The 22285-nt window shown below is 43.5% G+C and overlaps 1 protein-coding gene across 1 annotated transcript in view; it reads right to left on the minus strand.

The window, feature by feature from the left end:
- Ppp2r2b (protein phosphatase 2 regulatory subunit Bbeta) overlaps window positions 1-22285 on the minus strand; it is a gene marked incomplete at its 5' end in the record, with an annotated part of 103477 nt that overhangs the window by 54011 nt on the left and 27181 nt on the right. Inside the window, one exon of the mRNA XM_032886016.1 lies at window positions 8371-8548. Coding sequence (XP_032741907.1) covers window positions 8371-8548 — 178 coding nt within the window. The remainder of the gene's footprint in view (window positions 1-8370; window positions 8549-22285) is intronic.

Consider the following 22285-nt stretch of genomic DNA (forward strand, 5'->3'; position numbering starts at 1 on the left):
AGGTAGTATTTTAGAGTATAATGATATTTAAGACAGATTTTATGTTATCATATATTATTTCGGGTGAGGGAAGTTAGGCACAAAGTAGATTCTATAGTCTGGTGATTCAAGAAAATACGATGAATGAGAGACAGAGGGGAAAGGACAGGAAACACAGAACAGAAGCAATGTGCATGTCACCTGTGACTAACTGGAGTCCACTCATCTACTTATGCCATGATGTTCCTGGAAAATGAACAACCAGCTAGTGGTCTTATAGGTACAGTGAATATGCCAGAGACCAAAGCAGAAACAACCCTGGTCTACAGGGTCTGTGTTAGAGGAACTGTGCTTGACAGATACGGTAGATAGCATCTCTTTCTCCCTCCCTCCCTCCCTCCCTCTCTCATTTGCTTTTCTCTCTCTGTCTCTCTTTCTCTGTTTCTTTGTCTCCGTCTGTCTGTCTGTCTGTCTGTCTGTCTCTGTGTGGCGGTGTGAGGGGTGGAGTACCCCAGAATATACAGAAGAAAAGCTCTTTACAAATAAAGAGTTTGTATTTCTCACTCCCCACCCCCCACTCTCTTCTTTTCCAACCAATATGGCTGAATTAGCAGGCCTTCTCACAACGAAGGGGCAGAATCAGAGGCACGAACTCATTGGTTGTGTAGTTTCATTGTCCAAGATCTCTATGGTGAATATGTCCTATTAAACCAAGAAAGCAGCCAGCATTTAATCAACAGGAGCCTCTTTGTTTAGAGTCATCCCTGAGAGCTGAGACAGGCTTCTCAGCTCAGTGGGGAGAGTTCAAGACAACACTGGGATAGACACCGTAACTGTAGCAAACGTGGCTGGGAGAACAGGCTTTGGTTTTCATCCCATTTCTATTTAGCCGAGAGAACTTGAGAAAGTCACTTTATCTCTCCAGGGTTCAGTGTATTTGCCTTTAAATGAATAGAATCCCATTAACGGCCTCTAAGGATTTTAATTTTCAGAAGAGATAATGGAGAAAAATTACTTAAATCATTTTCATATTAGACAAAATCCTATCTTCTGGCGCAAGTACATGTATCCAAGGAAACCATTTCCTCGCAGTGTCTTGGGGTCAGAGTGGTTGTCCATGCGTGCCTCTGATTCATCGCACTAACTTTTTTGATACATAGTGATTTTCCCCATGTTCTAGCTAAGCCAGCCAGGTTCACAAGAGCTGAGAAGGATCCTTCAGGGCCATTACAGACATAGGCAGGCTGTGCTACCTTTACTGGATGAAATTATTTGATTTCAAAAGCAACAGAAGTTACCTACATGCTATAGGCTCTGTAGCATAGGTTCTCCTAACCTGAGACCCTTTAATATAGTTCCTCATATTGTGGTAACTCCTAGCCATACAGTTATTTCTCTGCCACTTCATAACTGCAGTTTTGTTACTATTTTGAATCATAATGTAAATTATCTGATATATATATATATATATATATATATATATATATATATATAGCCACTGTGGGGGTTGTGATCCATAGGTTGAGAACTGCTGCTATAAAAGTCTGCCAATTCTGAAGTAGAGAAATAGTTACATGTCGGCTTTGAACTCTGACCTAGAACAGTTGGATTTCCTTTCAGGGACATACATTGCCATGAGATCCTTATTTTTTTTTAAGGTTCAAATTTGATCCTTGGATATTAAGCAGTGATCACAAAGTAATCACTTTTATTAGCCTAAAAGGACATTGGTAAGACATTGATGGTTTCTGAAGCGTACTTCAGGGAATATTCCTGTCTTAGCAGCTTTAAAAAGCCAGTGTGCAAATATCCATGGACTATTTGCCAAGTGCCAGGCTCAGGCTGAGGGGCTGACAGAGATGCATGATGCCATATTAAATCTACAGGCTGCTTCACAAGACTGGCTGTGGCACTCCTTATGACTAGGGAGCTCTTGAGAGGCCCATAACCACAGATTCTTCCTGTACACAAGTCAGAAGGCCCCACATTGTCTTAGAGGAAATTTCGGATCCAAGAGTCCATTCAGGTGCCCTTACTGTCTATGTCCCAGAGGACACATGTAGGATATTATGTGTTTGATTGTGTTGGCATGGTTGAATGTAGATTTACTATAATTTGGAGAAAGGCTGCAAAAATTTTAATCTTCAAATAGAACCAGTTATAAAATCTCAGATGATCTTGAACATGGAAACTCATGTATAAAGAAGGGGAGAGTTTCGGGGTGTGGTACCATATACCAGTAATCATGGTTCCCAGGAGGCCAAAGCACTTAGGTGGTGAGTTCCAAGCCAGCCTAGGCTATACAGTGAGACCTTGTCTCAATAGAATGGAATGGAATGGAATGGAATGGAATGGAATGGAATGGAATGGAATGGAATGGAATAGAATAGAATAGAATAGAATAGAATAGAATAGAATAGAATAGAATAGATAAAGAAACTCCAAGAGATAGCATATATCTGTAATCTCAGTGTAGTCATGGAGGGATTTTACAGATACAATTAAAGACCCCCCTCATCAGCTGAATCTACATTAATAAAAAAGGATCACATTTAGGGTGGGTCTGTCTAGAGGGCATTTATTTATTTCTTTATATTTATTTATTCTTGAGACAGGGTTTTTCTATGTAGCCCTGGCTATCTTGGAACTCACTTTGTAGACAAAGCTGGCTTCAAACTTAGACATCCTCTTGCCTCTGCCTTCAGATGCTGGAATTGAAGGTGTGCACCACCATGAATGGCCTAACTGAAGGACATTTAATAGCCCAGGCCTCATCTGGGGATAGGGCTCATTTGGTAGAATGTCTAATGCACACAAGGTTTTAGCCCTGCATGCCCTAAGAGTGGCAGCACAGGGAGGTAAAGGTAAGAGGATCAGAAGCTCACGACTGTCCTTGGCTATAGAGCAAGGCCAACCTGAGTTATCGGAGACCTGTTAAGAGAAAGCCTAGACATTTCCCTGAGAGCTGACAAATTTAGTTTCTGTTGATTGCTGCTCAGCCTTCCCTCCCGACTACTGCCTGTGATAACCTTCTACTCATGTCTGTGGGCTTCTACCTGCCTGTCCTTTAAGGTCTGTGTGTGTGTGTGTGTGTGTGTGTGTGTGTGTGTGTGTGTGTGTGTGTGTGTGTGTGTGTGTGTGTGTGTGTGTGTCTAAAGATTGTACTTGCCTGGATAGCCATACACCTACAAGGCCAACTCATGGGCATGGGTCCATCACTAGGTTGCTAATCTCTCTTTCCCAGCTCAAATATTTTTTTCTGCAATCACCTGGATTCCACCTCTCCAACTGAACTCTATCCTACTCACTTTCCCATATTACAGGGCCATGCCATGGGGAAGGAGCTCCGCTCCTGATGTCACCTCAGTTTACATAGCAAGTGCTCAGGAATGTTTATGGTTTTTGCTTGACTCATTCTTGTGATTCAGGGGTCTCTTCTAAGCATCCTTTCATTTTCAAGAGCAGAAAACCCATGAAGGAAAAACCTTTCAGGGCTGCTTTCAATGGGTTTTGGGGTGATGTCTCAGTACATGCAGGCTATGTGCTGTGCTTGTCATCAGAGGGATGCTCTTCAGGGCCAGGGATCTGGTTCATGGTAAAGCATTTGCCTGGCATGCATGAACTTGATCCCAGCACCAGAAAGAAGAAGAGGTGTGATATTATTTTATATGAAATGCCAGCCTAAAATTAATTTGTGCCATTGCCCCCACGGTGGGATAAAAGACATCTTAAGAAGTATGTATCAGGCAACCGTGTCAGGCTTGTCTGAAACTGATCCATTAGTGTAACGGGAGGCAACTAATCCATGATGCTACCTACCAAGGGCGGTACTAGAAACTAGAAATCAAAGATTAGAGACTATTTGCACCCTGGATGGCACAAAGTGACAAAAGAAGCCACCTTACAAGGATGCTAGGTGCAAGGTAAAAATATCCAGGTTTTTGTTTGTTTTAGAGGCATCCTGAGACTGAACTTATACAAGGAGCAGCCTCACCTAAACACATCTCTGTGCCAAAGTTAGCAAAAGGTTAGTCTTCCTCTGAATATCTCAATTCAATAATCAGTCCCTCAGCAAAAATTCCTTTATTTCCTGGTCCAAAACACGTCTTTAAAAATACATTTGAATAACTAGATGTTTTTTTCCTTAAAGAGCTTGTCTCGGGGAAACACTCACATGTGTTGTTATTTGTAGCATGTCATTCTGAAAGTGCATTTCATTTCCTTTTCTCTTTTCTGTCAACATCAGGCTTAGTGCAGTGCGCTTGGCACTTTATATGAAGATTATTAACCTAGAAATGTGCTATTATGGTCCTGATGCATTGAGACAGTTTTGCTCACTTTAAGATGGACCTGTTATACAGGAGATCTGGTTGGCTTTGGATGCAGGAACGAAAGGTAGGCTGATTGGTATGCTGTTCTCTGGTGCTAAATGTGAGACCCTGAACCTCAGAGACTCTTGTGTCTATATGCTGATTAGAATATAGTAAGCGACCTTTTATAATATCGTCCAACTCTAGAGCCAAAGGAGGAGTCTAGAATTGAGATACGATCCAGGCAGTGAATTCAATAGAGCACAACCACCTCCCTGATTGACTTTTCAGGTTTTTATCCTTTTGAGAAGAAGCATGATTTTATCAGCCCTTATTCTACTGATCATTTACTTAGGAAGCTATTTCTCTAAGGTGTGGTGTGTGTGTGTGTGTGTGTGTGTGAGAGAGAGAGAGAGAGAGAGAGAGAGAGAGAGAGAGAGAGAGAGAGAGAGAGAGAGAGAGAGAGGGGGGGGGGAGAGAGAGAGAGAGAGAGAGAGAGAGAGAGAGAGAGAGAGAGAGAGAGAGAGAGAGAGAGAATATCTCACAAGCCTTTGGTAGAGTTCTCCCTTATGAAGGATGAAGTGGAGAATCAGGGTCTGGGGTCTGGGTGGGTAAAAAGCATACTGTGAGAATGTTCTCAGTCAGAAAGTCATGGGCCTGGGTGAGAATTCATTCTTGTTAGACTCAAAATCCTAAGCTGTCTGCTATGAAGTTAGTGTTGGGCTTCCTTTTGCCCAACGAGACTTCCTTTCTACTTGTCTTCCTGAGTTAATTCTCGATATACGGTTTGCAATTTAAGTGGAGATTTTAGTGTCTCTGAACTCACGGGGCTTGTATTTTCTACCACTTGGTATAACTAACACACAACTATGAAAACAGTCCATACACTTCTTTGAAGCATCTTGCTTCCTACCTCAGTGGTTCTCACACCATGCTTTGCAGGAGTCCCAAGCCATGCTCCAGTCTCCTGGGGAGATAAAAGGCTCAACAGCAGAATGCACTAAATTGGAGGCATTTAAGAAAAGGGTTGTTTTTGATACTTTTTTGAGGCTGTTGTGGAAAGGGCTGCTACCTTCTCCAGAGGTGGCTACACTTCAATGCTGAGAGGCAAATGGCCCTAGTTTGCATAGCCTTCCTGCCCGGGGCAGTCTGGCTGAAAGGCATTATATAGATATCAGTTATTGTCTCCCACATGATGACAGTGATTATTTTACATATGGCAGCTTTAAGGGTGAGTGCTATGGTCTCATTTGTATGCTGGCATCTGGCAGGCTGTCACACATCTGCAGAAGATAACCTAAACGGCACTATTAATATGTCCCCTTTGCATTCTCCCCAAGGCATCTGTCTCCCCAAATGCCTGAGAAAGTTCCTTTCCCTCTTGAAAGCCTAGAGGCAAAATTCAGAAAACGTGCCACCTAGGCTGGGGAAGCATAAGCTCAGAGTGACATCTGGCTGAGCTCCAGCAAATCCCTGGCTCTTGGAATAGATGTAAGGAGGGAAAGGGGACCGCCATCTACATTCTAGCAGCAGCTGCTTTGCCAGGAAAAACCTGCAGTCAGATGCCCCCATTCCCAGGTCCACACAGTGTGTCATGTCCAGTCGCAGACTAAAAGGCCAGTTCTCAGTCTCTCCAGATGTATCTTAGTGCCAGAACCTGGTTAAAGACACCTCCCCTGAGAAGCCTCTGGCGATTATACGGACGTCTCTGTGGTAGGGACGAAGTAGCTTTGTATCCACTGATTAAACACCCTTTCCATGTTTATGTGTGAGTTTCATGCCTGTGTGTGTGTGTGTGTGTGTGTGTGTGTGTGTTAATGTGTAAGCCACAGGACAGCCTCAGCTGTTGCTCTTCAAATTATCCCACTCCTCATAAAGACAGGATCCGCCACTAGCCTATAGCTTACTAATAGGATGACTGGAGAATGAACCTGCTAATATTACAAGAGTGTCCATCACACCTAGGTTATTCTTTTTCTAGATTCTGGAGATCAAACTCAGGTTTGATTACCATGATTACCGAGCAAAAAATTACTGACTAACCCCTTCCTCCAGCTTGTCTTTACCATGTTCAAGTTAAATATCCAAGTTCAGTTTCATGGTGAAGAGTGTCCCACAGCGCTCCTCTGACCAGTGACTATGACGTCACACTTGTTCTGTGCAGCAGCTTTCCTATACAGAATGCTGAATCCATTGGAATGCAGCAATGGGTCATCCAAGGCTCCTGCCCTTAGAAAATTTACATTCTCGTAGGAGCGAACTAAAAATGTGCACATAAAACCATTTCATATCTCAGTAAGCATGACAAAGACAGCAGAATATAGCTGCCAGTAGCCACTGGAAGCTCCATAGAGACAGTAGATTGGACTGAGGCTGGGATCAAGAACTCTGGGGACCCATTTTCAGACAGAGGGTATTGAAGATGCAAAGAGAGTAAGAACAACTCTTAGTTGGAAATAGAAACATGATTTACTGGCTGAGGAAGAGTGGATGAGGCAGGAGCAGCATGACAGGTGTCAGAGGGAGTCAAGGCCCAGATGGTGTGAAATCTTCTAGACCTGGGAAACAGAATAGATTTTTCAGCACTCTAGAACATTACTGGAGTATTAGATGCACAGGCAAAATGCCAGGTGGGTCACATGGTAACTGGTAGGCAGGGCATAATTCCTGAAGGAGAGGAATCAGGCAGCCATAGGGAAGGGTGCCACATAGTGGCCCTTGTCAGTGAGTGTTTCAAAGACTGGGGATGGAGGCACCTCAGCTGTCTGAGCTTCATTTTAGAGGAAGTGACAGCACAGTTCATGGATGTGTGGGGCCAGGAGGGTAGAAGCTAGCAACTAAAGGGCAGAATCAAAGTTGATTGGAGCCAGTACCAGTACCTCACCTGCCTGAGGGTTAATACTATGAACTAAATTGGGAATTGGAGCTAAGAGTCAAGAGTTAGGAAGGATTTGGCAGGCAGATGCTAGAGCAGTGGTTCACACCCTGCAACCTTTAATACAGTTTCTCTTTTTGTGGTGATCCCCAACCATAGAATTATTTTTATTGCTACTTTATAACTATAATTTTGCTACCATTATGTAGTATAAATATCTGTGTTTTAACAAGGGTCTTTTGGGGGTTGCGATCCACAGATTGTGAACAGCTGCTCTAGACATTCAGCGAAGATCAGTTTTTATTGTTAAATGCAAGGTCAATATAATGAGGTCAGAGAAGTGGCTTTAGTTAGACACTCAGGAACCTTCTTTGCTTTTCTCAGGATTAGTAAAGTGGGAGATAATGATGCTTACAGTGTTTGTATTGTTCGAGATGCTGGAGAGCAAACCTGGTATTTCATAGACAAGTACCACTATCCTCAGCCCCATTAGGGTCATTAGGTGAAGCCTTTAGTAGCCCATGGTAAGGTGATGTGGGAAGGGATAACAGGTTGCTGGTGATGCAGTCTCTATGTAAAAGGGGTGTGTCCATTCTGAAAATCGAGCCACGTAATTTCATGAGTCTACATATTATATTCCAATAGAGAAATGAAATTCAGATACTTCAACTTCACATGGGTTTGGGTCCCAGTGAGTGGCAGTAACCATTTTTGTTGCTACTATGACACAATAGAAGCCATTGTCCCCATACCCCTGGTACATATGCTCTACACAGACTAATTTTGAACCTTTTAAAAGGAAGGAACTGACTCTGAAAAAAATCCCAGATCTTCATTACTGATAAAGTTATATCTACATATTTTTTGAGACAGGATCACAGTATTCTCTAGCATATCTGTATGTGATGCTGAGGACTGAACTCAGGGCCTTGTACATACATGAGCACCCTACCAACTGAGACGTGCTATGTGCTAACCCATCTCTAATTTTAATTCATGACACATAAATGCCACCACATGAATACATTCTTGAATTACATTCCAGAGCTAGCCATGCTGCCCTACCCATAATTTAAGATTTCCTTCATGGATGCCAGCCATTTCCATTTTGACGGTCTTTTCTTCTGTTTCTTTCTCCCTAGCCCACTCCTACCTGGATACCCATGAGTTGGACCAATGGCCCATTTGTTTTTAAGGAAAGGATACTAAAACTCTGATTGGTTATCTCAAAGTTCCACAGGTTAATCCTTAGGTCATCAGCAGACATGTAGGTCTCATAGTCGCTGTTGACAGATATGGAGTTGATGTGGTATGTGTGCGCATTGGCAAACACTCTTCGTGGGGTAGCCTCCACCATCAAGTCCATGGGTCTCAGGACAGGCACCTGCAGATGAGAGAGGCACAGTGCTCAGAATACACAGTCTTATTTTCCTTGTACAAAATGGGTTCGTGCTGTGTCCTTACCACACAGTAAATCGCAACCCGGAAACCAAGAGTTACAGAAACCAGCTGCCATTCTTAGCACATTCTGGGCCTTTCAACGATTGACACCTGTTACCCGGACAACATTCAATCGGTATACACTTGAAACATTTCTCCAGTCCCTTTGAGGGGATTTGGATCCTACCAAGCGGACATAGTCTTCAAAGCTCTCACTCGAAATCTGTTTCACAGTTTTTATATTTAATTACTTTTTATTCGTTGACAATTTTATAGACAAGTCCTGTGTTTATATCATTTCTGCCCTTCCACCTCTCTCCACCCCTCTCAAATTCATGACCTCTTCTTTATTATTGCTACAAACATACAAATAGGTGTGCATATACACACACACACATTTACACAATGCAACCTACTGAGTGTTTAGTGTTGTTCATGTGTACTCTTTCCTTCCTTCCTTCCTTCCATCCTTCCTTCCTTCCTTCCTTCCTCCCTTTCTCCCTCCCTCTCTCCCTCCTCTCCTTCCTTCCTTTCTTCCTTCCTCCCTTCCTTAAACAGTAAATCTATTCTAGGAAGGAAATTGTGAGATAAGCTTAGGAACGTGTCATTTAGCTTCACCCGCCCTTTCAGCAAGACCAGCTGAGCATCGTACAGTCCCAAGGGCTGTCTGGTGAGCACAGGTCCCCGGTCTCACCATCGTATGGCTGCTCTAGCTGGTGGTGGGGCCAGGGTGAATTATCTCACACAACAATGCAGTGAGTGCTCTAGAGAGGAGGCATAGAGCCTAGGAAGTCCTGAGGGGTTTTCTGAGGGTGGGTGAGTGTGTATAGACATGAAAATGAGGAATAAGCCACCAGCCTAGCAGAAGGCAGGTCCTAGGCAGAGAAACAGGGCTGAAGTGAAGGTGGTGATAAAGTCTATTGCAAGAGTGAAGGTGACAGGGTAGACTGGGGGTGGGCTGCCTCTATCAAAAAGGTGGGGAGAAGGGGTTTCAGATGACACAATCACGGTCAAGTTTTCATTAGACTTTTCTGGGAGTGGAGATTAGTCAGGAGTCCAAGATTTAGGGGTGCACAAGTGAATGCTAACCAAGGGCTTACGTGAGTTGAGGTTTCACACTGTGAAGCTAAGCCCCATGAATTTGGCCCTGAAACAGTTACCGAGACATTTGTGCCTGGTCAGGCACTCTTCACATAGAATCCCAGATAATTCTTTCAACAAATGTAAAACAGGTACTAGCACAGAGTAGGACTACAAACAGAAAACAGAGAGGCCAAGTTACAGTCCCAAGATGATTCAGAGATGAGAAAGCACAAGAGGGATTTGATCTCAGGACCCATCTGACTGCAAAGCAAGCCTTCTTTCCACATCTACACCAGGCAGGAACATGTCAGGGTGGAGCTGGTCAGTGTCTTACAAGTGACATGGATAAACAGTTGGGGTAGGGGAGTCATTACTGATGTCACATAATGCTGTTGGTCTGAAGCCTCTGCAGGCATCACAGAGTTTTGACAGTAAGTGGATGTCTATGTTGTGTGTTTTCAGAAACACATGCCATATTTTTTTACAGTTGTTCATAAAGGTGCTTGCACTTGGAACCTTTCAGTGTTCCTTCCTCTGCTCCCCAGAGACGCCTGAGTTCCACGAAGGCACCCCGGGCCCAGGGCGGTGGGATATGACAGGTTTCCTTGCAATTCTTGACCTCTAACCTGGTCCTTCATGTCTACATTGCGTCTTCAGATAGCTCCCGTGGCTGTGCTCGATGCAGAAGGGAGCGTGACAACGAGATAAAGAGGCATTTCAAAGTGGTATCTGCCAGCCCAAGGCTACTGCCTAATGTGATGAGCCTGACTGCTAATGCAGGCTGACATGACCCATGATGGGCTGCATAATGGGCGAAGGCTCTGAGCAGGTGTTGGGGATGGAGCCTCTGATTCTTTGCACAGATAAGGAGTGTGTGTGTGTGTGTGTGTGTGTGTGTGTGTGTGTGTGTGTGCATACATGGGTGTATGTATGTGTGCATGTATATTTCTGTGTGTATGCATGGCTGTGTTTGGAGGGAGTCCCTGTATCATTCCTGTGTTCAGGTAAAGCTTAGGAAGGACCAGATGGTTGGATTAGGCAGCCGTTTTGGAACTGTGGTTCTCACATGATCTGATTGTTCCTTCTGGGGTCATGGCAGGGAGAAGAGCAGGGCATGATTTCAAGAGTACCAGGCAATGTCTAGGCTTTCTTTGGAGAACATTGTTCTGGGATCCTTCTTGTGCTATAAGCCAGCCATGGTGTTTGGAGTCCAAAGTGTCAACTCCATCCCAGCCATGATCTCACTCAATCTTCCTGGAGCCAACCTTGGAAGAAGCTCCATTTGCCACCCTATAAGGGAGGATGCAGCCTGGTGTCACAGAGAGAGCAGTGGGGGAAATGAGACCTCCAGTCTGGCCTTGAACCTGTGACTCCCCCTGCCTTCTTAGCCTCTGAATGCTAGAATGCCCAGTCAGACTGAAACCACTTAACTCAGCTGAAGCTGTTGTCTGAGCCTTGCTGGCAGCTGCTAAGGCTCTGTACCTAGAGTGGCCCAAGCTCAGGTGCAGCAGTGTCCTCTCTGGGGCAGCTCGCATCCCCCCTCTCCTCTGCTCAGGTTCAGTGTCTTCCTGAGTTCAGTTGTGCATATGAGTTTTCTCCTGCATGTGAACGTGATACCAGGAGGGAACAACACAACTCTCCCCAGACACCTGGCATCCTGTTATTATGGCCACTGATTGATTTCTCCAGGGAAAAGGGGCAGCCTGAGTCTGACCTGCCACAGACTTACAGAAAGCCACTCTATTCAATTCCTCCTTCCAATGGTACCCTCTCAGACAGAACTTCCATGAACACCCCGTCATCTACTGCCTGAAATGGTTTAAACACTTAAGTCAGTCATCAGTGAATTATCTTATCTTTATGGTTCCTAAGGGACAAATAAGAAAGGAGAGGTACAGAAAGACTGAGTAATTAATCTGAAGTCACACAGCTAGCCTGAGGCAGAGCAAATATACCTGCACTCCTTGGCTCCGGAGCCAGCTTGACTCTGTCCTCCTGGTTCTGTACCAGGGTGCATAGATACTTGGGGAGGGGGTGAGCTGTACTGGAGCTCAGTGGGATTTATCACCCAAGGGACCTTGTATATGCTAGGGAGGTGTAGGGAGACTCAGAAGAGGATGCTGACGCAAGATCGACTGGAAGAAGTAGGGGTGTAGGGGAGTGTGATGTTCCTGAGAATTGGACCATTAACTCATTCAGTCAACAAACTATTAAATCTCTCCTCTGTATCATGTATGTCCCTGGATATACACAGTCAGCCTAGCTTCTGTGGTCTCTCTCTCTCTCTCTCTCTCTCTCTCTCTCTCTCTCTCTCTCTCTCTCTCGCTGTGATATGGCATCTACAGGAAGGCTTCTCTGAAGCACAGTGTGTGAGCAGATGCTAGAAGGTCATGAGCCAGGGGTCCTATGGATGCAAACACACAGAGGCTGAAGCACGTGCAGAGCATTGAGAACAGTGAAACTAGAGAGGATACAATGAGCAGAGGAGAGGAGAGCTGGAGAAGATGCCAGGGTCGGGATGAGGATGCTCCGGAGGCTGGGAGGAGCAGCCCACCCACACTGCCAAGAAGCCTCTCTTCTCGCTGTAACCTTGAACAATACGGACACTCGGCCAATTATCAAACCCACCTAGGGGGTAGAGTCTGGCATGACGTACCCACTATTAAAGGGTAATTCAGGGAAACAAACCAAATCAAGTGTGTACAAAGACTGTCAAATAAAATGGGCCACTAACAAATTAAATTACTTTCCATTTTTGGTGGGAAGAATGCCAGTCAGTCATTTTTCATTTTAAAAATTATGCATCTTAATTCCATTTTTTAAACACAAGAAGGAGCATCGAAAGGCCTTGTGTGCTATCTCTGGTGAGGTTTGTTTTGGGTGGCGTGTCTCTCCTGCTCCTCAGAGAACCAATGGAGCATCAAGCCTTGCTCTGGTCAAAAACCTTGCTTCCTCTGTGTATTGGTCGTGGACGGGTTGGGAAAGCAGGAGAGACAGGTTGGCTCAGTTTACGATGACATATCAGAGCTGTTGTTTCCAGAATGAAGCTGCCAATCAACAGCATCCCGCCAAAACCCCGAGGAATCCTATCCAAATAATATCATTTTTAGATTTCCCCACTCACACCCTTCAACAGCCTCAATATGGCCCTAATTTCTTCTTTTACAGGCTTTGTCATATGCCCCAGAACAAAACCCCTTTAGACCACATCAGGCTTTGTGCTTCAGGATATTAAATAACAGAATTATATTCTTTCATTTGGCAAATACTTATTAAGTGCCAATCACTGCACCAGACAGTGTGTGTACAGGGTGAACAGAATAGATTATACGGTGGAACTGAAAGTGCAAAGGAAAGAAAGACACTCATGTCTCAGTCAAGTGTACTGTTACAGACCGCCACTCACTCCACACTGACTTTTCACGAGAGAGACAGAGAGAGACAGAGAGAGAGACAGAGAGAGACAGAGACACAGAGAGAGACACAGACAGAGAGAAAGACAGAGAGAGACAGAGAGATAGAGACAGAGACACAGAGAGAGACAGAGAGAGATAGACAGAGGCACAGAGAGAGAAAGAGAGAGAGAGACAGAGAGAGACAGAGAGAGACAGAGAGACAGAAAGACAGAGAGACAGAGACACAGAGAGAGACACAGACAGAGAGAGACACAGAGAGACACACAGAGAGGGACAGAGACAGAGATAGAGACAGAGACAGAGACAGAGAGAGAGAGGGAGAAAGAGAGATGGAGACAGAGAGATATAGAGACAGACAGAGAGACAGAGAGGCAGAGAGAGAGAGGCAGAGAGAGAGAGGGAGAGAGGGAGAGAGAGGGGGAGAGAGAGAGAGAGAGAGAGAGAGAGAGAGAGAGAGAGAGAGAGAAAGAGTGCCAATTTAGATTAAGGAATTAGATAAGCTGTTTTGAACAAAGGGAAAACCCAGTTCTTAGGTCAGCTCTTTATGGGGCACAATGTTGCCTTCAGGTGATGTCTGGAGATAGCCTTTGGAGTAGCCGAGTGGATGTTGCTGGCATTAGTGAGTAGAAGCCAGGGATGCTGCTAAATGCCGCACAGAGTGCACAAGACTGTTAAAAGGATTACTCAGATTGATATGTCAAAGGTATGGAAATGGAGAAGCTGGGCTCTTCAGGAAGCCCTTCTGAGATAGAGTATGAGTTGAGCAGACAGAGGGAAACCTCTATCGGGTTGCAGGATGGAGACATCAGGGCTGGGGATGGAAATCAGTGGGGTCCACATGCTCTGTCTGTACAAAGCCCTGGCATCAGTTTCCACTATATATATGTTCTGTATACATACTTAACATTTACTTGTATATACCTATGTATCTGCATGCATCACCAATCAATTATCCATCCCTACCTACCTATCTATCTATCTATCTATCTATCTATCTATCTATCTATCTATCCACCATTATCTATCATCTATCTATCCATCTACCCATCTTATCCATCATCTTCACTTATTAGAGATTTAACTCCTATTAGCAGTAGTGTGATGGATCACATATCCTCCCCACAGATTTTCTGGTGTGTGTGTGTTCATATATATATGAATGTATATATGAATGAAACTCAATGTATCACAGATGATTTTCATAGCAGAATAACGTTTTCACATTCTCAGTGTCTGACTTCTAGCCTGTGTATGAGAGGAGAGAAAAAAACACCTTTCCCTCAGAAGATAAACTCGCCATCTAATTACCACTCCACGCAGAAGCCCTAGTCGCTGCCAGTTCTGTGCTATTTTCCCCCAGAGATTTCCATTCTCTGCCAGCATCACTGCCTTTCAAAGCATGCTTCCCTGATCACTGCCTTCCCTGTTATTTCCCTCAATGTTACACATTGTGTAATTTCACACGAAGGAGCAAACATCCTGAAATGTTACCGAGCAAGAGAATTCCAATTAACACACAGCTGTGGAAGCGTGGGTAGAAGAGGTAGCGGTGGGTAGGCAGAGGCGGTGGCTTCGTTTGGTTACAAATAGTCGCAGACACCTCATTTGCCTCTTACATGCTATTGATGGGCACAGTTACAAAATTCAGTGATATTAGTTATTAGGATAAATATTCAATGACTATTTTGGTGGTAATAGAGCTTTAGCCATGTTAACTGTGTTATTTATGACTAAAATATGCAGAATCACTGGTATAAATACAAATTTGATACTAATAACGAATCTTGCCAGTGAAGTTTCCTGGTAAGTCATCTACACAAAGGAGGCCTACATGAAGAGGAAGATATCCTTATCAATGCCCTGAAAACAGGGCCTTTCATAGTTCTGTCAGAGCCCTTTGGAGCTGAGGTGTGTCAGTTCTGTCTCCCACCTGCAGGTGGTAGTACTGATTACTGGTGTCTTTCTCAGGGGAACAAGTTAACTTTCAATGACCTTTCAAGGTTGAAGGATCTGATTCCTGGTTCTAGCTACCTTCTCAAATCCCATAAGCCCCCTTGTTTAAAACTGATGCATAGGCCTCACCAACAAGAAGTTAAGTCACCATACCTGTGAGATGGAATTCAAGGGCTGGTATTTTGAAAACCAAACCAAACTTCCAAACCAGGTAATACCTTATACATACATATATGTATGAAATTATCAAAGAACAAAGAAAAACAGAAAAGGAACTTTTTTTTTTTGCTACATATAATGAGTTCCAAAGAATTGGCAACAAAACAACTAACTCAATAAAAATATAAATCAAAGATATAAACAGAAAATTCAGAAAGTGTCTGGAGAGATCCAAACATTTATAGATACACTGATCTCACCAATGCCAGAAAATTAAGAATTTTGGAGGGATGGCTCAGTGGTTAAGAGCATTGATTGCTCTTCTAGAGGTCCTGAGTACAATTCCCAGCAACCACATGGTGGCTCACAACCATCTGTAATAGGATCTGATGTTCTCTTCTGGTGTGTCCTAAGACAGTGACAGTATGCTCACTTACATGAAATAAATAAATAAATAAATAAATAAATCTTAAAAAACAAGAAGAATCTCTAAAAACTCTTGCAAATGATTAGTTAGATTCCTTCTTAAGTTTTCATTCCTAAGGAATCTACTGTGGCAGTCCATGTTCTGAGCTCACTGCAGTTTTATGAGGAGGTTAGCTGAGATATAAGACGGTCACTTCATTTTCAAAACTTAGAACATTCAGGCATTGGGAAGCAGTGGTCCTTAACAGGACCTATGCTGCCTCGCAGTGGAAAAGGCAGGGCCGAGATGGCTGATGTCACATCTCACGCAGAGATTAAAGCAGCATTCTCCATCTCCCTAATGCTGAGACCCTTTAATACACTTCGCCATGTTGTGATGACCCCCACTGTTTTCACTGCTACTTCACAACTAATTTTAGTACTGTTATCAGTCATAATATAAATATTTGTGTTTGTGGATGGTCTTAGACCACCCCTGTGATTGCCACCCACATGTTGGGAATCGCTCAGTTAAAACCATAAGCCACTGGCCTGGGGAGTAAGACCTGCAACAACAACAACAACAACAACAACAACAACAACAACAACAACAACAACAAAAAGTCAGAGGTGGATAGCAAAAGAAAAACAATGTAACTTTTAAGTTAGAGCGGTTTTTTTTTTTCCTTGAATGTGAAACTGCCATTCAGCACTTGCCAAGAAATGTTTGGGGATATTAATTGTCCATTGTTAGTTATGATTACATTATATCAAAATCAGACTCCTTTGAAGGAGAGGCTGAATAAGTAACAGTGTGCCTATACTCTAGAACTATTTCCATTTCAAAGATTAATTCACTCAGAGGACAATCCATATAGCTAAACAGTGTGGCTAGTATGAGAATCGTATTCATCCACTGCTGTTAATAACAACATGTTCAGATAGAAACACAAGGAAGATATAGAAACACTCACCCCCAAAACAGTAACATTCTTACCTTGGGCAGAGTCTTAATATGCTATTATCTGACTTACTGATATAAATGTATTTTCCTTTTGTAACAAAAAGAGAAGGAATGGGAAAAAAAGAGAACACAAAATTGAGGACCAGGGAAGTGGGTTACATCAGGGAGTCAAGGGAAGACTTGGGGGTAAATAAGACTTGGGGATAAATATGAAAAAACATAAACATTGTATGAAACTTTCAAAGAATTAATAAAAATATTAAGATATTTTAAAACAGTAATAATGCAAACTGACTTTTCTATACATGCTTTTTGCTCTACTCCACTTTGCTTAGTTTTCAGACATTGACAAAGAGCATCCTAGAATGCAATTATTAATCCCTTATGAACTTTCTACAATTAGGAAACATTTAATTGTTTCAGTTTATTTGGTTGCCTTATTCATCAAATTTACACATTAATTTTTTTAAAAAAAGGAAAAAAAATCACCGTATCCAGTATTTCACCAGGACAGCACTCTTAGTCTTGTTCAGTCTGGCCCATAGCTCTAGCTACTGAGAGGCTGAGAGGTAGGTGATTACCCATGAGCCTTGTCAACAAAGTAAGACCACATGCATAAGGAACCGTTTGGCCAGCAAGATGGCTCAGCAGCAAAAGATTCTTGCCACCATGGCTGAGGATCTGTTTGATCTCTAATATTTACATGGTGGCATGGAAGGAGAGAGAAGGGAGTAATTAAAGCTGTCCTCAGATTTCCACACGTATTCCTGAAGGTGTGTGAACACACACACACACACACACACACACACACACACACACACACTAAATTAACAAACACATATAATGACAATAAATGATTTCTTCATCATGTGTTTGCCTCGTCCTGGGGAAAGCCAAGCCCTCTAGTGAGCAAACATCCCTAGTCCTGTGAGGTAAGAGCTGCTTTCTGGGACTGTCAGCATCATTACCATGGAGAGGGTGCAGTAGGAGCGATGCGAAGCAGAAGACTGGAGGGACCAGATCCTCTCGTAGGCTGTCAGTGCCCTTGGACTTACTCTCCACTTTTTTCTGTGATCTTCCCACTTTCATCTCCCTGGCCCTTTCCTACCTCATGGCTCCCACTGTCACTGTTAATAGAGCGTTCTTTATTCTGTGCATGCACCCCATCCCGTGGACAGTAATCGACAGCTGTGAGAGCCCTAAGAAAGCAGATCTCTAGTTTCCTTCTTTAACCCAGCATTTTCCTGGGGTCACTTCTCGCTAATGGTTCTTCGTTCAAGGATAGCAAAACTAATTAGTTACTATTCCACAGGCAGAAATTATGTTTGGAATGTCACTTACAAATCTTCAAGCACTGAGTCCATTTATCTCTCATATAATTTTTCTTCCAATCATAGAAGTTCAGTGAGCCCTTTTTGTAGAAATGACCCTCTCTTCCCTTGTCCCTTGCCCTGCCCCTACCCCTCCTGTGTGGCTTTTCTGCTGCTTGAACTCAGGACTTTGAGCATCCTAGGCAAGTACACCCCCAGTCCTGTAACATTCTTTTTAAAATTAAACTATAAACCATACCAAGTAGGTAAATGGTGAAAAAAAAAGGAGGAGGTTCATCCCGGATGATATAAGCTTATATAATTGCATCTCTTGGAACAATGCACCATTTTATTGTCCAGCAAGAGCCTGAGATCTTCTGCCCTTTATACAGGCTGTGTTTCCACATCCTACACATGATCAGCTGATTCTTTTCTCCACACTCAACAATAGGCCTTGTCCTTTAAGGTCGTGTCCTGTGGCTATTTCTTTCAAGGTCCCAGTCACCATCCATTTTCTGACTCATCTCAGACTCTTTGTTCTCTGATTTAGTGAGAGGTGATCGATTAAAAAAGGGTGGTGGCTCAGAGGCTATAGCAAGGCTTGATCATGGACTTGAAAATCCCAGTACTTTTTCTCTCTTCCTGAAGGGAAGGGTATGAATTATTTTTCCAAAGGTCAAAGCTATTAGCCTCGTTGACAAAATTGGAAAGCTCTGAACCTTACAGAAAGGAAAATCTTAAAATAAATAAATAAAAAAGCAAAACAAAACAAAACAACAAAACACTGCTGACTACACAGAGGGAGAAAGGGACAAACTCGAATCACTCAAATCCCTGCATTCATGTCATGCACTCACTTATAAGCGGATGTTAGCCATAAAGTACAGGATAACCATGCTACAACCCACAGACCCAATGAAGGGACGTAATAAGGGAGGATGCTTGAATTTCACTCAGAAGGGGATATAAAATAGACATTAGAGGTGGATGGAGGGAGGAACGGAGTGGGAGAGGGGGTGGGGAGAACAACTAGATAGAGTTCAGGTGTGAGGAGAGCAGGATGTAGGGTGGGAGAAAGAACGGAAGTTGGTAATGCTGGGGCATCTCTGGGATGAACCAGAGACCTGGGATAGGACAGGTTCCTAAGAGTCTATGGGGGTGACCCTAGCTGAGACTCCTAGCAACAGGGGATATAGAGACTGAAGTGGCCAACTCCTATAGTCAATTAAGACTTCTAGTGGAGGGAGGGGGACACCAACCCACCCACAAAACCTTTGACCCAAAATTTGACCTGTGTACAAGATGTTAGGGGCAAAATGGAGCAGGGATTGAGCTAGTGGCCAACTAATGACTGACCCAACCTGAGACCCATCCCATGGGAGAGGGCAAAACTCTGACACTATTAATGATAATCTGCTATGCTTGCAGACAGGAGCCTAGTATAACTGTCTTCTGAGAGGTTTCATCCAGCAGCTGACGGCGACAGATGCAGAGACCCACAGAAAATCATCAGGCAGATCTTGGGGAGACTTGTAGAAGAGTTGAGCAAAGCATTGAGGGAGTCAGAGGGGTCAAGGATGCCACAGAGCCAACTAACTTGGGCTCCTGGGAGCTCACAGAGACTAAACCACCAACCAAAGAGCATGCATGGCTGGACTTACTTAGGCCCCCTACACATTTGTAGAAGATGCGCAGCATGGTCTTCATGTGGATCTCCTAACAATTGGAGCAGGGGCTGTCTCTGCCTCTGTTGCCTGCCTTTGGGTCTCCTTCACCTAGCTAAGCTGCCTTGTCTAGCCTCAGTGGAAAAGGATACCTTTAGTCCTGCTGTGACGTAATGTTCCAGGGCAGGTTAGTACCCATGGAGGGCTTTGCCTTCTCTGAAGAGAAGGGGAGAGGTAATGGGGGGAAAGTTATTGAAGGTCAGACTGGGAGGGGAGGAGAGGAGGGTCTGTAATCAGGATGTAAAGTGAATTTTTAAAAACTCCAAAAAATGTTAATACTACAAAAAAAAAATCATCCCTGCATTTGACCACAAAACGTCCTGCACGTGAGTCCCATCACGTGCATTTAATGTGTGGATTATCATGTTCACATACACAAAAGAGGGAAATAAATCCTCACATTGATAACCATTACCACTGTGTCCCTGCTGTGGGCAGAGGCCCCTGGTGAGCACAAGGAAGGCAGGCAGCAAACTGCCATGTGTAGACAAACGAGGTGGCTCTCACGGCTCAGCGTCTTGGTGTGCTGGATGGGCCACCGAAGCATACTGATGTGGACTTCTTATAAAATGCCCTTCGCTTTTGCATAGCTTACCAAATATCTTTCAATATCTACACCTTAATATCACATTATCCTGTACAGAGTTTGTAAAAACTGAAGCATCCTGGGGACATAAGGATTCTTTACAAGAGTTTGTTTGTTTGTTTGTTTGTTTGTTTGTTTGTTTTAATGAGTTCTGACCTTTGTTTTGGTGGGATGACTTAGGAACGTAGTCACTCTAAAGTTGCCATTTTCCCACTCTTTCTGGTTTCCCATAAGCTCGGCACATACTACCTCTTGTAAACTGCACGAAAATCTCTGGAAGCTCAGTGGGGTTAGATCACATCATAAGCATGAAGCTGTTTAGTTAACGGCATAGGTGGGATATGGGGAGTAACTTAAAGCACAGACAAGAGTTAAGGTTTTCTGGGTGTTTAAAAATGGGGCAAACACAAGAGGGAAAAGGGAGGTTGGTAGACATTTGATGGTTTTATATTCATGCAGGTGGGATTAAGCAGAGACACAATTATAAGCAGGAGAAAGAGAGATCTCAGCGTAGATGACAGACTTGTACTAGTTCCACGGTGGCAGGGCCTCCTAGTCACGTGGTCTCTTTAGCCCTCAGGGAATTACACATAGATTCTCAGCACATTTTTGTTGAATGAATGCTAGAAAACTTTTCTGAAGATAAAAATCACTATTGCAAACTTGCAAGCAAAACACATTATGTACCTAGAACCCACCCAAGCAAGTATGTGTCCAGACAGAAAGCTTTGAAAATAAAGGAAATGGAAGATTTTCTTATTCACGGACTTCTAGTACAGTTTTTCATCAGAATCATGTGAGAGGAAGAGGGAACGTCGGCCTCTGAGATGGGCAATCTGAGACCTAGCTCAGTTGGTATGGGGTAAACTGATTTTTAAAAGTGCCTCAAATACTGGAAGAACATTGAGACCAGTGCTCATTAAAACCCAGGCACTCAGGATTCCCTTTAGATTTTTAAATTTTATATGTTTTGCATGTGTTGCTATTTATTTACCATTTACTTTAACTTGATCTATATTTTAGTTCACTGCATTCATTTTGACCAGGAATTTCACATCAGTGTAATGCATCAGACTGAAAACACAACGGATTCAGATGAATTGTCAAACCTTATAAAAATAGATTGGAAAAAAAAGTGTTTAAATTCTAGTCAGATTCAGTCACTGGGAAAGACTTAGGGTTTAAAGTTAGCTATGAATAAAATAAAATGTAAAACAGAACACATATTTCTAAGTGTTCTGAGAGAGGTTAGGACTGTCATAGCAAAAGCCAGGCTTGGCGTAACCAGAATGGTCAAAAGGAAACAGGGCATACTGAGTTCCTGGTTTTTGTGATGCTGCCTGAGCCCGTGTCTGCCATTACTGTAAACATCCTACGCTTTGAGAAAATCGGGACAAGGGAAAGCAACCTCAACACTACCCAGAATGATGGTTCATATGGGTGGCTTTAGTTTTTATAGAAAATTTATTTTTCCAGGCCTGGTGTTCTATCCCTGTGATTCTAGCATCTGAGAGGCCACACGGTGAATTCCAGGGCAGAAGTTGTGGCCTCGTATGTGGGGGGTCTATATTTCATCAAGTACAATATTAGATCTCTGTTAGGTTGTTCATTGCTAACTCACTCTTACTGTCATAAGAGGGAACTGGAGGGCTTGGTTTGACATGGTTTTCCTCCACAGTGGGGATGCCTGGCTGCACATAGAGGGCTCCTCTCCCATTCCATGTGTGGCAGAGGCCTTCAGATCCTGTGTCTTGGACACTTGCTTCCTGTAGCCCTGATGGCATCTAATCCTGTGGGCCGGTCATGTGTGACCTCATCAAGCACGTTCTCCCACACGCCTAATCAGACAAGTGCTTTCATTAAGCTTCATTACCCAGTGTCTTAGGGTTTCCATTGCTGTGAAGAGACACCATGAATAAGTGTCTTTTAGGGCCAAGTTTAACTGGAGCTAGCTTCAAGGTTCAGACGTTCAGTCCATTATCATCGAGGTAGGGAAACATAGAATCGGAGAAGAGGCTAAGCAGTCTACATGTTGTTCCAAAGGGAACCAGGAGAAGACTGGCATCTGCAGGCAGCTAGGA

The sequence above is a fragment of the Rattus rattus genome, chromosome 15, assembly GCF_011064425.1.
Source record: "Rattus rattus isolate New Zealand chromosome 15, Rrattus_CSIRO_v1, whole genome shotgun sequence".
Classification (NCBI taxonomy): Eukaryota; Metazoa; Chordata; class Mammalia; order Rodentia; family Muridae; genus Rattus; species Rattus rattus.